Genomic DNA, 13,369 nt, shown 5'->3' on the forward strand with positions numbered 1-13,369 from the left:
AGAAAATGAAATAATCCACATCAGTAGCATGTGTTAYATCAGCAGCCAAACAAAGCAAAAGGTCTTGAGATGGCAGAAGAAAAGGTTCCTGCTGGGGCAGAAAAGTGGGACTGTAGAAAGAACAGGAAACAGAAGGAGAGGTGGCAGCAGTCTCCGTCTCWCAAAATATAACAGAAAAGAGACCATTTCTGTTAGTTTAATGGCTGCTTAGCAAAACAGAGTAGACACAACAAAGGATGTGTTTGATAACTAGATAACTATCATGTTACTGCTTCCTTTAGCTGTTTTATCTTTTTGCAAAGGAGCTGCTTGTCTTGCAGGTCAGGAGAGGCACGACAGTTACAGGAGGAGAGGCACAAGCACCGGGACAGCGGGGGGAAGAACTGATCTTTGAACCTTTAGCCTCTGGCACGAGTGCATCCCTTCCCTGCCAGGCTCCTGCCGCAAGTCTCGGGCTTTGTTCCTAGCTTTGATCACAAGCGGTTTGTAGACAGATCTATTTCTGTGTAGTTATAAATGATAAAACACAATGAGATCCTGTACCAGATGTGAATACAGAGATGCCAGAGCAAACAGGCATTTAACAGCTACACAAAAATACAGAAGGGGTGGTCCAGAAGGTGGAGTTTATCACTTAGTAGACTTTAACAGATTTCTTATATTTCACTGATTCCCAGTACTAAAAAGAGGAAGGTGGCTTACATATGTAGATCTAACTTCTTGTGTGAAATGTTGGTAGCATTAAAATATCAAGATGGCAGCAGTTAGTTGTACCAGGGAAACTGGACTTTGTAAAAGTAACTGCATTAATCATGAATGAACTTGAATTAATATTATTTATTATTTATATTACAGTATTGCCAGGGGCTTCTGTCAGTTCTGGTTTAAGAGAAGATGCACTGTGCTGCTGTAACATACAATTCAAGGAATGAAAAGGATGCCTGCAAGACACATGCACACTCAGAAATACTGGCTGTAGTTTTATACTGCCTTTTGCTGATTGAATGTCTTTAAAAATCTCATTTAACCAAAAGACATCAACATTTTCAACTGTTTGGTGCTGAATCACTACTCTCACACACCGTGTCTTCAGAAGAGATTGCAAGGTTCTTTGCAGAATAATTCAGGTTTGCCATAAGGATGTTTGTCATGAAGAAAGCACAGGTGAGAGCACAGTGGGAAACTGGGAATAATGCTGGAATAATGGCGTATGGTATCCTTGAAATTAAGGAAAGGATTAGGCTGAATACAGAACACAAACAAGACAAAGGAGATGTGCACTTCTAGTTTTCCCTTCCACTGACTCTGAAAGTCTCAAACTAGGGCTATTTTCTGTTTGCCAGAGTACAAGACAAACTCCATCTCTGCTTATTTAATCTGTCCCTTGAAATGCCCACATAGTCCTCACTTAAGGGACTTTCATTTCATTCATTTGCTTCATGAAGGTGGGGAAAGTTTAACTCAGTATGTCACTCAGACCTTTGCATCACAGCAGTATTTGTAGTGTTAATTAAATACATATATGAATAAAAACTAACCTCATAAGCTCACACCCCCATGTCACAAAAAGGACTCTCCAGCTAAAGTTTTTCCAAGACTGCACAGACTACAAATGTAAAACAAACAAAAGAAAACAGAAAGTAAACAAAAAGTAATAATTCAGAGTTTAGACTTTGCTGAACTTTCCTAGAGTATGTTAGGAACCTGAAGATGTCCCTGTATAGGCTGCCACTGAACTGCAATTATAACAGTAATTGCTAGAATTGCAGTAGTCTGCTTAAATAAACTACAGCTACAGGCATCTGATCTAGGCAAACAACCTTTCCATATATTTACTACAAGTTAAATACCGGCTGCACAGAGCACGATGTCTTGGTTCCAGTGTCCTACTGCTCACACTGCACAGACCCACTAGRGACCATCAACAACTGGAAACTGAAGTGTCACTTGCATAGGTTTTGTTTATGCTCCCCCTTCTCAGAAAAGGCAAAACTGATTGTAACAGCATGTTCCATCAACAGGTCACAATCACAGCTTTAATAAGAACAGGTCTTTCCTGAAATGAATGAATCTTTGATTTTGCATGGGTCAGCAAAGAACACAGTGACTACCATACAACTTGCTGTTCCCTGCACTGAATAGGTGGCTCCGATCTTCCTAGTGAAGTCTCATGTATAAAGCACCATGTACATATAGCACAAATAATAATTCCAGCAGAGCTCCTGAGAAAAGCTTTTTTTTTTTTTAATGCTAGCATACATTAAACTATAAGGAAGCTTTTGCAGCAATAAATATGGAATGTTAGCCATGAACATACACCACTTAATTGTTTTAGCAAATCAAATAGTGTTGCTTTCACAAAAATGATTCATTTAGAGAGGCCAGAATTTCATATATTACTAGCAACATATTAGTTTCTCTTTCATCAGAGAAAACTTAAATAATTTTTTTCTCTATGATCACTGACAACTCAAAACAATGGAAGTAATAAAGTGCTTTTGATATTATTCATTATTTACACAGCTGAAAGAAGACTAATATTCAACTTGATTATTTTCAAGGCAGCAATGGAACTGCATTTGGAATTTCTGAAAGTTATAGAAAATGTATTCAATTTGTTTCAATGTGTCAAGCAGTGCTAAGACACCAAAGCACACACTCTATATGTGTGATGAAAGCTGAAGCACGGCAAGTGGGGACTATCACAATATTCAAAAGTGCACGCCTGATCTGCACAAAAATATGAATGCCAGCTCACCCGGGGCAGTGAAACCACCTCAGCGGGTGGCTAAGCTGAACGTGTATTTTGTTTGGACAGAAGTATTGAACTAGTGATCTAGCAGATTATAAAGCTGAGCTGAAGATTGGAAAGGTCAGAACAGAGAAGGCTGCAATAATTCAATTCAGGAAAAATAAAGAACTGAACATAAATATCAAATTTCTAAACTCAGAGAGGGTTTGCAATTGACTAAGTGTGCTTTTCCATTAAAGAAAATGCTCCTTGTAGAATTCAAAATGCAAGTGTATAGGGTTAATATTACATTTGCAGACTACTAGTGGGGTTGGCAATACTCTCCTAGTGTAATTATGTTGATTCTTAAAACACACTTCAGAAAAAAAAGTTAATTAGATAATCAGATATGATCATAGAACAGAATTTTCTACATTGTAAGAAAGAAAATGTTATGCAGTATCTTTCCAGTTAGTTATAATTATAAAAGARGAAATATGTTATATGGCTTCTGTGACAATGGGGAAACACAATGTTAGCTAGTAACAAAATCGCATTTTGCAATATTTATAATTTACTCAAGAATACCCTAATTTAAATTATTATTACACCTTATGAACTAAAGAGAGTGTAAATACTCTATGAGAGTGATGCTAATCAATAAGTCAATTTGGGGAATTAAGTTTATAGGTAAAATAAGTACTAAAAAGAAAATAAATCATAATTTTATCTTTGACTTGGAAAACATAATATAAACTTTCTCTGCAATTAAATTAAAATAGATTAACTGTTTAATTTTAAAATATTTTCTGTAATGCAGAATAAAGGCTACCATTTACAGCATATCAGTGCAGACACATTATTATTAGAGATCAGCAAAACACTTTTTAACGTGTTTGTGTGCTAATATAAAGGCAGGTTATCTCATATTTTTTCCTGAAACTTTCTACTTCTCATTAATTACATGCTTGCACTTTAGCAGCACTTCACAGAGAGCACGCCAGAAGTATCCCCACATCCCACCTGTCACTGATAGATGGCAGATGAGCACTAGAGTTTTAAAGGCTGCCACTTAAATAATTTTTCAGACATGAAACGCATGAATTTCTGTTGTCTCCCAGGAGGCCTTATGCCTTAGTTTGCCATCAAAGGTGGTGTTCAAGTGCTGCATTCCCCCAGGCTCCCAGCAGGCAGAGGTAGAGCTTCAGCTTCATTTACAACAAAACAACTATCTAAGGTAAGCAAGGTCAATAGCAAAATAACCGTGGCTGATAGTCTATCAACTAAAAATAAACTCTCACTTGGAAATTCTGTCTTTATGCCTCGGACACATTCTTAAATTTCAATAGAGATCCTAATTCCTCTTTCTCTCCCTTTTCATAGCCCAGTACATTCCTGTTAGGCTGGTAATTTGGCTTTTCTCTTGGGAGCAACAAGAACAGGTTATTTTCTTTTAAATGGAGTTGAAGGAGGAAGCACAAAATGCTATTACAATATTCTGTTCCTYTCCAATATTCCTCTACCAGCTGCTCTTATGAAGAATTATAATTAACAGGCCTGGTGATGACCCTTATTAGTGCTGCTGTCCGTATAAGTACTTAAAATTAAACTTACTTGCATTTTACTTAAAAAAAATCACAAATGACCATTAAATAATGCAATATTCATAGGAAAAAATAGAATATAGCGATAGTGCAGTGTGCATTTGGAAAAAGATGTCCATATTTTTTTGGAGGAAAAAAAACCTGAACATATGAAAAGACATCAAGTTCCACTCTGTGAAATTTATACTAACAGCAAGAAAGAATTACACAAGATTGAATTTAAATCGTAATTTTTAAATCCTAGTTCATGYCTTCTTAACATGCAGGAAAGTTAAGATTATGTATGCATAAGTACATAAAAAATGCTGCTTTCTTCTGACACTAAGACATAAAGTGAGGTAGGGGAAAGAATAGTAAATTTCTCCATTCCTGAAAATTTAACTGCAAGAACCATGCGCTGTGTGATGTGGAAAGCAGTCATTTAAGTACAAAAAGAGAAAATATACTGAGAGGTATTGCAAAAAATATTTTCACTCATAAGAAATGGAAAAACTAATGCTGAAAGTGCTTCCCAAGCCTGTCTTCTACAAGTAGCACCCAACAATGTCCACCAAGATTTTTTTTTTTTTTCAAATGAAGAGAAGAAATACCTGTCACTACAACTCGTTTGCTTGCTTGCTTGCTTGTTTGTCCCATTCTTCCTGTGGAGGTTCAGCTTTGCCCCTTCCATCACCAAAGACAATTTGGACTGAGATCAGCCCATGTTGCTTAGACGTGATTTATATAATCACTTTCAGAGATTTTGATGGCCATGAATTCTCAGTACAGATCTCCTGTCTGTTCTGCCATCCTAAGCAATCCCCCCTGGTAGGGCTCACTGTGTGGTGACGTGCAACAAAGCAGAGGGGCAATTGTCACAACTGCTGACCTCCAGCCTTTCCTCTCACTCCAGACAACATAAGTAGCTGAGTTCAAAGTAGAGCTCAGTTAAAGCACAACATACGTCACGAACAACATGGTCTTGTTCTGCATTCCATGCAGAATGAGTTTGGTTCTTTGTGATCTCCTTCACTCTTCTTTTATCAGTTAAGCATCTCCTATTAACCCATGTGAATAGCTGGATTTACAGGTTGGTGACGGAGTTGCTATAGTACATGTTCTTATCTATTTAAATTCTGTTTTTAATACAACATAGACACTGAACCACCAAGGGCAAAGCTGCCTTTGTAATTCTCCAACTATGTGACACATTTCCCTTCAAATATGTACAAAGTCTGGGGCTATGTCTGAAGCTAGAAGGGCAATGGAAGATTCATTATGAGCAGATAATGCTTATAATGCAGTGTCCTCAACTGGTCCACTCAAGACGGGCAGATTCCTTGCAGAACACGTCATGCAGAGTCTGTCCCAATACAACACTGTGAAGTTGGCTTTTTTCCACTCTTCTCAATTGATTTTGCAGTAAACAGACATTGCCAGGCTGAGGAAAAATTCCTATTTCTGTGATTATTTTGTGTCTTTTGAAGTTATAGAACAGAAAAAGCAGTGAGGTGTAAAAAGATTAAGTTTCAACAGAACACTGCTTCCACTGGCAACTCCATATGTCCCCCAGACACTATAGTCTGTACTCTGGAATTTGATAGTTGGAAAACTAAGTCATTCTTTCAAACAGGAATGGTCAAGGTTTTGAACATACACACACAGACACACATCTTTTCTATCTGACCAGGCAAGAGAATTCTATAGCACTGAAGAGGGCTACAGCAATTGCATCAGCATTCTTAACATATTGATAAAAAGGTTATACACCTGCAGGGTTATAAATTCTGTTTCAAGTTGCTGCTAAGGGAAGGTAGTGCACCTGGCAAGTTTTTCAAATTTGCTCTAATGAAACCAGGATATTTTGTTAGCAAGAACTGGCAGAAGAAAGAAGATACAGTGCCACGTAGAAAAAGAATTTTTAAAGCAGAATAAATATACAAGGAGATTTTTAAAAGCTATTAGGAAAACTGTAAGGATTTTTTTTTTTTTTTTGAATTGCAGAGGCATCAAATCAAAACAACTTTCTTTGCTAAGAATTCTGGTGTCCAAAAAAATATGCTACCTGCTGTACTGCTCTCACCTTACAAGCTAAACAGGAGGTAGAAAACTAGTAAAATCATGATTTTACTATTACTGTGCCCAATCATACCTTTCCATATCCACATTTCTTCTTCTCTTCCCATATTCCATGAAATATTTATTTGAATGTTTAAAGACATTCAAGTTCTGATTTCTGATTAGCTACATAAAATCTTCTCTAACCAATTTGACTATAATCTCCAAAAATGTGCAAATAATAAAAACAGATAGAGAGAGGATAAAAATAATAGACAGGAGAAATCYGTGATTGGAATGAAAGAGGATATGTACTATAGTCTTTCTATGCAATCCAGGCTTCAGTACTTCCATACATTTTTAAATACATTTTTTAAATAGGAACATGACTTTCATCCAGGGAGACAGTTTACAAAATTACAAAAATGACTTCTGATGCTGTGGGGAAAGTTTCATACTTATAATTTACTCAGTTTGTTGTATCTGTATATCCAGATGAAAATACATTAAGGCTATTCATTTTATTTTTCACCACAGCTTCTTTTTTTGTTTGTTTTGATTTGAAAGAGCACTCCTGGGAGAGCAAATAACATCAAGCTTGGGTGTAGTGCTCTGCCACTAGGTGATTAATCACAAGTGCTGTGATGGAGAGAAAGACTTTCAAATTCAAGAATAAAGCCACTTAATTCTTATAACAACAGGAATGACTTGAGCAATGACTGATGGAGGAGATCTGTGTCATCCGGCCTTCTGCAGTGACAAGGCAACATAATTCACTGGCTCTGAAACACTGYGAGATGAAGGTCAGTCGGAGCTTTAGACTTAATGCTCAGCCACATTTATCAAACTTCAGCATTTCTAGGAACACAGGCACATGTATTTTTTTCCCCTCTTGTGTACATCCAGCACATCAGTCAGTTTCTCATGTGCTTCCAGAACCTAAATAACCTACACCATCAGTTGGATCTTAGCAACAATTTTATCTGTTCTGAAATAGGCTAAGAACACTTGATTTTTTTTTTTTAATCACTTCATTATATTTTGTTTTGGTCTTTTTCCTGTGTTCTCACAGCAGACAAAAGATTTTTTTCCATTATCACTGACTGCTTTCAAATTACTTTTTCACCAATATTTCATAAATGCTACAAATATTACTCTCTAAACCATCCTAAACAAAACTAGAAACACATTAATGGAGGCAGGCGACAACATGAAAAATCGGTCTGAACACCTCTAGGCCTTAGCGCAAAAAAAAAAAAAAAAAAAAAAAAAAGCCACCCACACAAATAAAAGATTAAATAAAACAAATTGCCCTATAGGTTCCTTCTGGGACAGTCAGAAGAACCGCATACTATGTCAAAGTAGATGTTCAGAAGCTATATGACAGAATAAATCAAAACACAACCAATCCCTGGCTGTCCAGTAAGCTCCCCATTCAAAGGAGGAAAATAATTACAAAATTTTAGATTTTAATTCTGGAAATTTTCTCTGATGGTAAGCTTTGAATTGATGGGATAATTAAAACAAAAATCAGTTGTAATATAGTTGAAACACAGGAATACGTTGTCTCATTTGTCAGTAGCATCCATACAATTTGTTCTAGAGATGGAGTTAAACTGAAAACTTTTGTCCAATTTACTATTTACATTAGCTTTTTGGTTGACTTAAAGAGGAAGAGTAAGAAAGACTCCAATATGTTTGATCAAAAATACACAAACCCCTCCACAAAAGGGAGGGGCAGAATCTGCTATGCTGCTGCTATGCTGGTGTAGTGTCCAGCATCCTCTTTCTAAAGCCACTGAAAGCAAGGGCAGTTACACAAGTTGCCAAATGCAAGTCCCTGTTCAGTCACATAGGTGACCTTAGTTTCAAAACCCATTTCTTATCAATATTTGAAAAAAAAAAAAATAGAATTATAGAAACACACGGGAACTGTCAAAAAAGCAGGTTAATGTTTCATCTACTCTAGAACCACATCTGTGAAAACATCTAGGGCTAGAGCTAACAAAAAGAAATAGCCCTAGTTCAAGTGTGGAAAATTCTGTCCATCACTTCTATTTTGCTCATATCCATCAGCTAGATGTTGGTACCTATGACATAAAGCATACTATGATGAACCAGTTCTGGTTGTATTTTAACTAAAAATATTTGAAACTCATATATACCTACAGAACACAAAGACAATGCCTATTAATTTCTCATCTGATATATCTTTCCTCCAGTTTCTAAAAGAYTGTTATTGTTAATGAGATCCACATTTCTGCAGGTCTCAACAAAATGTAAAACCGACAGAGTAAATCATGGRCTAAATAAATATATCAGGAAGAGAGAGAAAGATAGATAAAGGGAAGTGTTTCAGAGGGAAGTACTGAAGGAAAGAAAAGCCAATCATTCCCTTATACAATATAGATGCAAAATGTGTGTGTAGAAGCTCATCTGCTTTCACTCTAAATGGAACTACAGGGTAATGGGATATTCAATGAGAATGAAAAGCAATCAATCTCAAATCACTACCATATTACTAGTAGCTACATCTCCATTTTATTTGGCCAGATTAAAAAAAACATCAAAAAGATCATCAAAAAAGATCAAAATATCATCAGCCATGTGAACTAAGTAAACTTCCTGTATAATTTCATCATTACAATGATCTTTGTGGGAGTCAAGATATGTTATATTTTCCTCTGAATTATTTAGTTGTGACCATTCCAGCCCCAGGACATGGCACTGGAGCTATTGTTTTGCAAGATAATCACATTGACTTTTTTCTCGTGTCGAAATTCTACGTACAACATAATAGTAGGATGTAGAATTTGGGGGAGTAGTGGTATTGAAAATGTAGAGCAGGGTTCTAAAGTTTACAAATATCATACTGTTAAAAAACTTCATTCTTTTGTTAAACATCAGTACATATAAGTAAAATTKTAATCTATTCCAGAATTCTATCTGTATCAAAATAAAGTTTACTCATGAGTATGTCCAATTTTCCTACATCTGTGGCAACAAATGCTTCCCAGTAATCTGTTAAATATACATGCAGTTATATGCAAAGTTAAATTGATTTTTGCATTTACATTTTGCATCATTTCATCATTTTTTTTTGTTTCTCCTTACAATTAAACTGTTCTTATTTCCCTTAGAGTGCTTCTAATTCTTTTCATCTAATTCCATTCTTTTCATCTTAGAATTCTGGGCTATAAAAATCCTCATTCGAGATTTGTTTCTGAAAATCCACCTATTTTGATATCCAGAGGCTGGAATTCAGGCAGAACTGACACCTGTGACATCCAAACCAACTTGAAGGATATGGGCACCAGATCATATTTCAATATTCTGTCCGGAATGTTTAAGTAGTAATTCATCTTACCTGTTTGTGGGCATGATCATATGAGTTAATGTGATTGTCAAACTCCTGGTGTTTATAGTACTGCTTGTCACAGAGTTCACAGTAGAAGTTGGCTTTAAGATCTTCCAGAGCTTTTGCTATCGTGTTTTTCTTTTCAGCATAATCCTGCAGGGGGGGTGAAAAAGTCATTTTAGTTTTCTCTCTGATGCTGGGAATGGATTTTGTGCTCTGCAGTTAATCATATTTGTAAACATTTACACACCCCCATAACTAAAGGCCTTCACATATTTGCGGTGTTACACTGCACATATTTACTGTTTATTCTGAGAGGTTCATGATTTGCACACTTCAATTTGCTGTACAGTTGACAGCCTCCCTCAGGGGCTCTGTCTGAGGCTGCACTTACAGAAGGATTTCCTCAGGTTCTGTCCAAATACAAATATTTATCACACGGAAGGTTATATCCAAGTAAATTACCATCAAAGAGCCTTTGCTCAAAAGACTCRGTAGGTAACACACCTAAGCAAACTGAGCGCAAAGATACAAACTCCAACAATTTAGCTATCATATTTTTGCAATTAATTACGGTGATTAATAAAAGACAAATTTTAAAAATTCTGCTATGTCAAAGATGAAAAATGATGAACATTTCCAYAGCTGAGATTTCATGAATGCTTTCAGTACTTTTGGCATTTGATATCCAATACTAGAAGGAAATACACATATCTCTGTTTACATGAGCAAAGATATTACAACTTTTGCTATTACCTAGTATACATATAAGCAATACCTYGCTAAATACTTTCCTAAATAAATGCCATGTTATAGTCAGTGTTCAGAAATAAGCCCTGYTATTGAGAAGTCTGAGACAGAATTGCACCCTAAAAGGCCAATTGCTGCAAATATTGTTTAATAAAATATACACAAAGGAGTGTATTTATTTGTTACTATTTATTTCAAAGAGAAAAGATTCATTTAGACCTCTCTAAAATTGACTGTAATTCCTGTCTATTCCTCCCCTCTTCCTTGTTCAATTAGACTAAGATAAAATACGAAAATACAATATCATAAATTATAAGTTAATTTTGGAAAAAAAAAAGCCTCTGTGCTAGCAAATTTTAAAGTTTGTTTACTTGCATACTTTCAAGTATATTTCAGGAGTTAAAAATGGAAAATTTATTTTTTTGTTGTTTGTATGTCTTTTTAAGAATGATGTTTATTTAAAAAAAGAAAAACAGAAATAATAGCCATATCCACAGGCATATTTCAACTGCTACTTTAAATATAATTCAATGCAATTAGAGGGCTAGCAAATACTGTTGATTCATATCCAGAGGTATTCCCTCATACAACTTTGTTCATTAATACTGCAGGAAGAACTATGAAAAGAATAGCAAAAACCACTTCAGAATTCTATTTTGAATCCAAGGTGAGGAATTCAAACATTACACATTTGTATATGATGTTTCATAAAATTTGTTTCATATAAAAACATAAGTCAGCATATTATTTCAAGAGACAGAAATATATCACATTTTGAACTATATTTATGGTATCTGGAAATCTGTCCTGGAAACTCTGCTCYTAGTTGTGCATAGTAACTATTAATAAAGTGCAGTGCTCACTCACTTCAGTTATTAAGGTCCTCATGCAGTGAAATACCTAATACACTCCCCTGATACAGCTTAGAAGTAATACTTGTAGTCCCCAAACAGATGACATCTAATTTTGCTTTTTTTGAAAGAAAAATAAGAATTTGTGGAATAAGGGGATTATCAGAGCTCCAGAACATAAACCATTTGTGAAGGGCAAGGGCAAATCTGACATTATGAAACAAGTGGTCTGTTTGACACTATTTCTTTATATAAAAATTTAAAAATATATCATTGTAGGATTGTAGGAAAATTGTACACTGCAGGAAAATTTTTCAGGCCTTACTCATGTAAGTTTAAGTAGCAGTTTCAAGAGCACCATGATCTGTCAGTGGGGATTCTACTACTAAAATCCCTCTAGCAGGGTTCAGGGGTAGCAGACTAATTTTATTTTATAATATTACATTTCAGGGACAACATAAAAAATGCTACCAGATACATTTCAAATAGATTCAAATAAAGATGCAGAATATAATAATGGAGTTTGAACATGCACAAGGGGGGAGGRACAAGGAATGCACCTATTCCCTCCTTGTCATTCCTCATATGGAAAGTATTCATTATCTTTGCTTGTTCTTTTACAGACTCCAAAACTTTTTGTATCATAACCTGGCTATCTGAAAAAAAAAACATTACAAAAAGCTATATGATTGTGCCATACAGTACTATTATTGTTCTCTATTTCTTTCCCTATACTTTTTTGTAATAATGGTTAGCACAGCACATTTTTTTTTTCCTCAACCACCACCAAGCACTAAGCCAACATTTTTATAGAACTGCTTTACCACCTACATCATTCACTGCTGCATAATATTTTGCTGGCAGGGCAATTTTGTTATCCAATTACTAATCTTAATTTGACTTGTGAAATTGTGTGCACGAACAAAGCATGATACACAGGAAGGGAGAATGCAGGACCCTCTTTAAAAGCACTGGCAGATGATGCATCTTTAATAGGATGCATATGAACACTCCAAAGTTATGTTCATCAGTTTCTGCAGTAGGAGCCATGGCCATCAATTAACCTACGTGTTGATATACCCTTTTTGTGATCTAAACATGGGGAAAAAAAAACCCAAAACATTAACTATTAKTTGTGGGCTTATATCTATCTGCAATAGTGTATATTTTCCAACCAGTAATTCCTAGTAAAAGTATCTTTTCAAAAACGTTTGCATTACTGGTGCTTTAAACAACTGTTGAAATTTAAAAAGGTAGTTTCTTCATGTTATTCTCTAATGCAGATGAAACTTAATTTGCTGGAAAATGATACTGACTCATCTGCCTTTTTTTATTTTTATTTTTATTTTTTAAAGGTCAGGCTTCAGACAGTTTTACTTCAGACATGCAAACAACACCCTCATCCACTCCTCAGTTACATCAAAGCCACTACTGAAAAAGAACTCCCAAATCTATTGACAGATCTATTTTTGTGTAACTTATACCTCTCTGGGGCTTAATAAATACTTAATGCAGAATTCTAGAGATTTTCTACAGCTGTGGTATTCTCCAGGCTGCGCAAGAWTTAAAAATAAGTTACCATTGCTGGATGGTATTGGGCACTGAGGAAAGTCAGATTTCAAGGTTGGATAGSGAATGGAAATATGAGAATACAGGCTGCTGATTCACTGTCTATTAAATTATTTCTATTGATTTTGAAGAGCAGCACTAGCTTGGAAGAAGAGATTCTGTTACCTCTATGCATTCTGATCAGAGACAGCTGCCCAAAAACTGAATGTAAGAAATCACAGTCACTGGACCTTGATAGTACTAGGCAATGCATTACTGTCAGTAATCCCAGGACTCAYGCGAGAATATTCCCGGAGCAAAGCTGTAGCCAAAATTCACTTACAATGGTGAAATCAGACCAAGCTTCATCTTAATTTCATCAAATAATTTCCAAACCATAGTGGAAGTTTAAAAAGAAATTTGAATTATAAAATTGAGAAGTAACTGTGACTTAGTTTCATCATTTTCTTTCCCGAAAGGCCTACTGTCT

At 35.5% G+C, this 13,369-nt stretch overlaps 1 protein-coding gene across 2 annotated transcripts in view; it reads right to left on the reverse strand.

Annotated features, from left to right (window-relative positions):
* ZNF804A (zinc finger protein 804A) overlaps window positions 1–13,369 on the reverse strand; it is a 122,783-nt gene that overhangs the window by 21,195 nt on the left and 88,219 nt on the right. For both annotated transcript variants that reach the window (XR_003251395.1, XM_026052106.1), the window contains exon 2: window positions 9,740–9,883. Coding sequence is in view for 1 of the 2 variants with exons in the window: in XM_026052106.1 (XP_025907891.1) it covers window positions 9,740–9,883 (144 nt within the window). In the remaining variant the exon portion in view is untranslated. The remainder of the gene's footprint in view (window positions 1–9,739; window positions 9,884–13,369) is intronic.

This window comes from Nothoprocta perdicaria, unplaced genomic scaffold (assembly GCF_003342845.1).
Source record: "Nothoprocta perdicaria isolate Ctin4 unplaced genomic scaffold, notPer1 scaffold_83, whole genome shotgun sequence".
In the NCBI taxonomy this organism is placed as follows: Eukaryota; Metazoa; Chordata; class Aves; order Tinamiformes; family Tinamidae; genus Nothoprocta; species Nothoprocta perdicaria.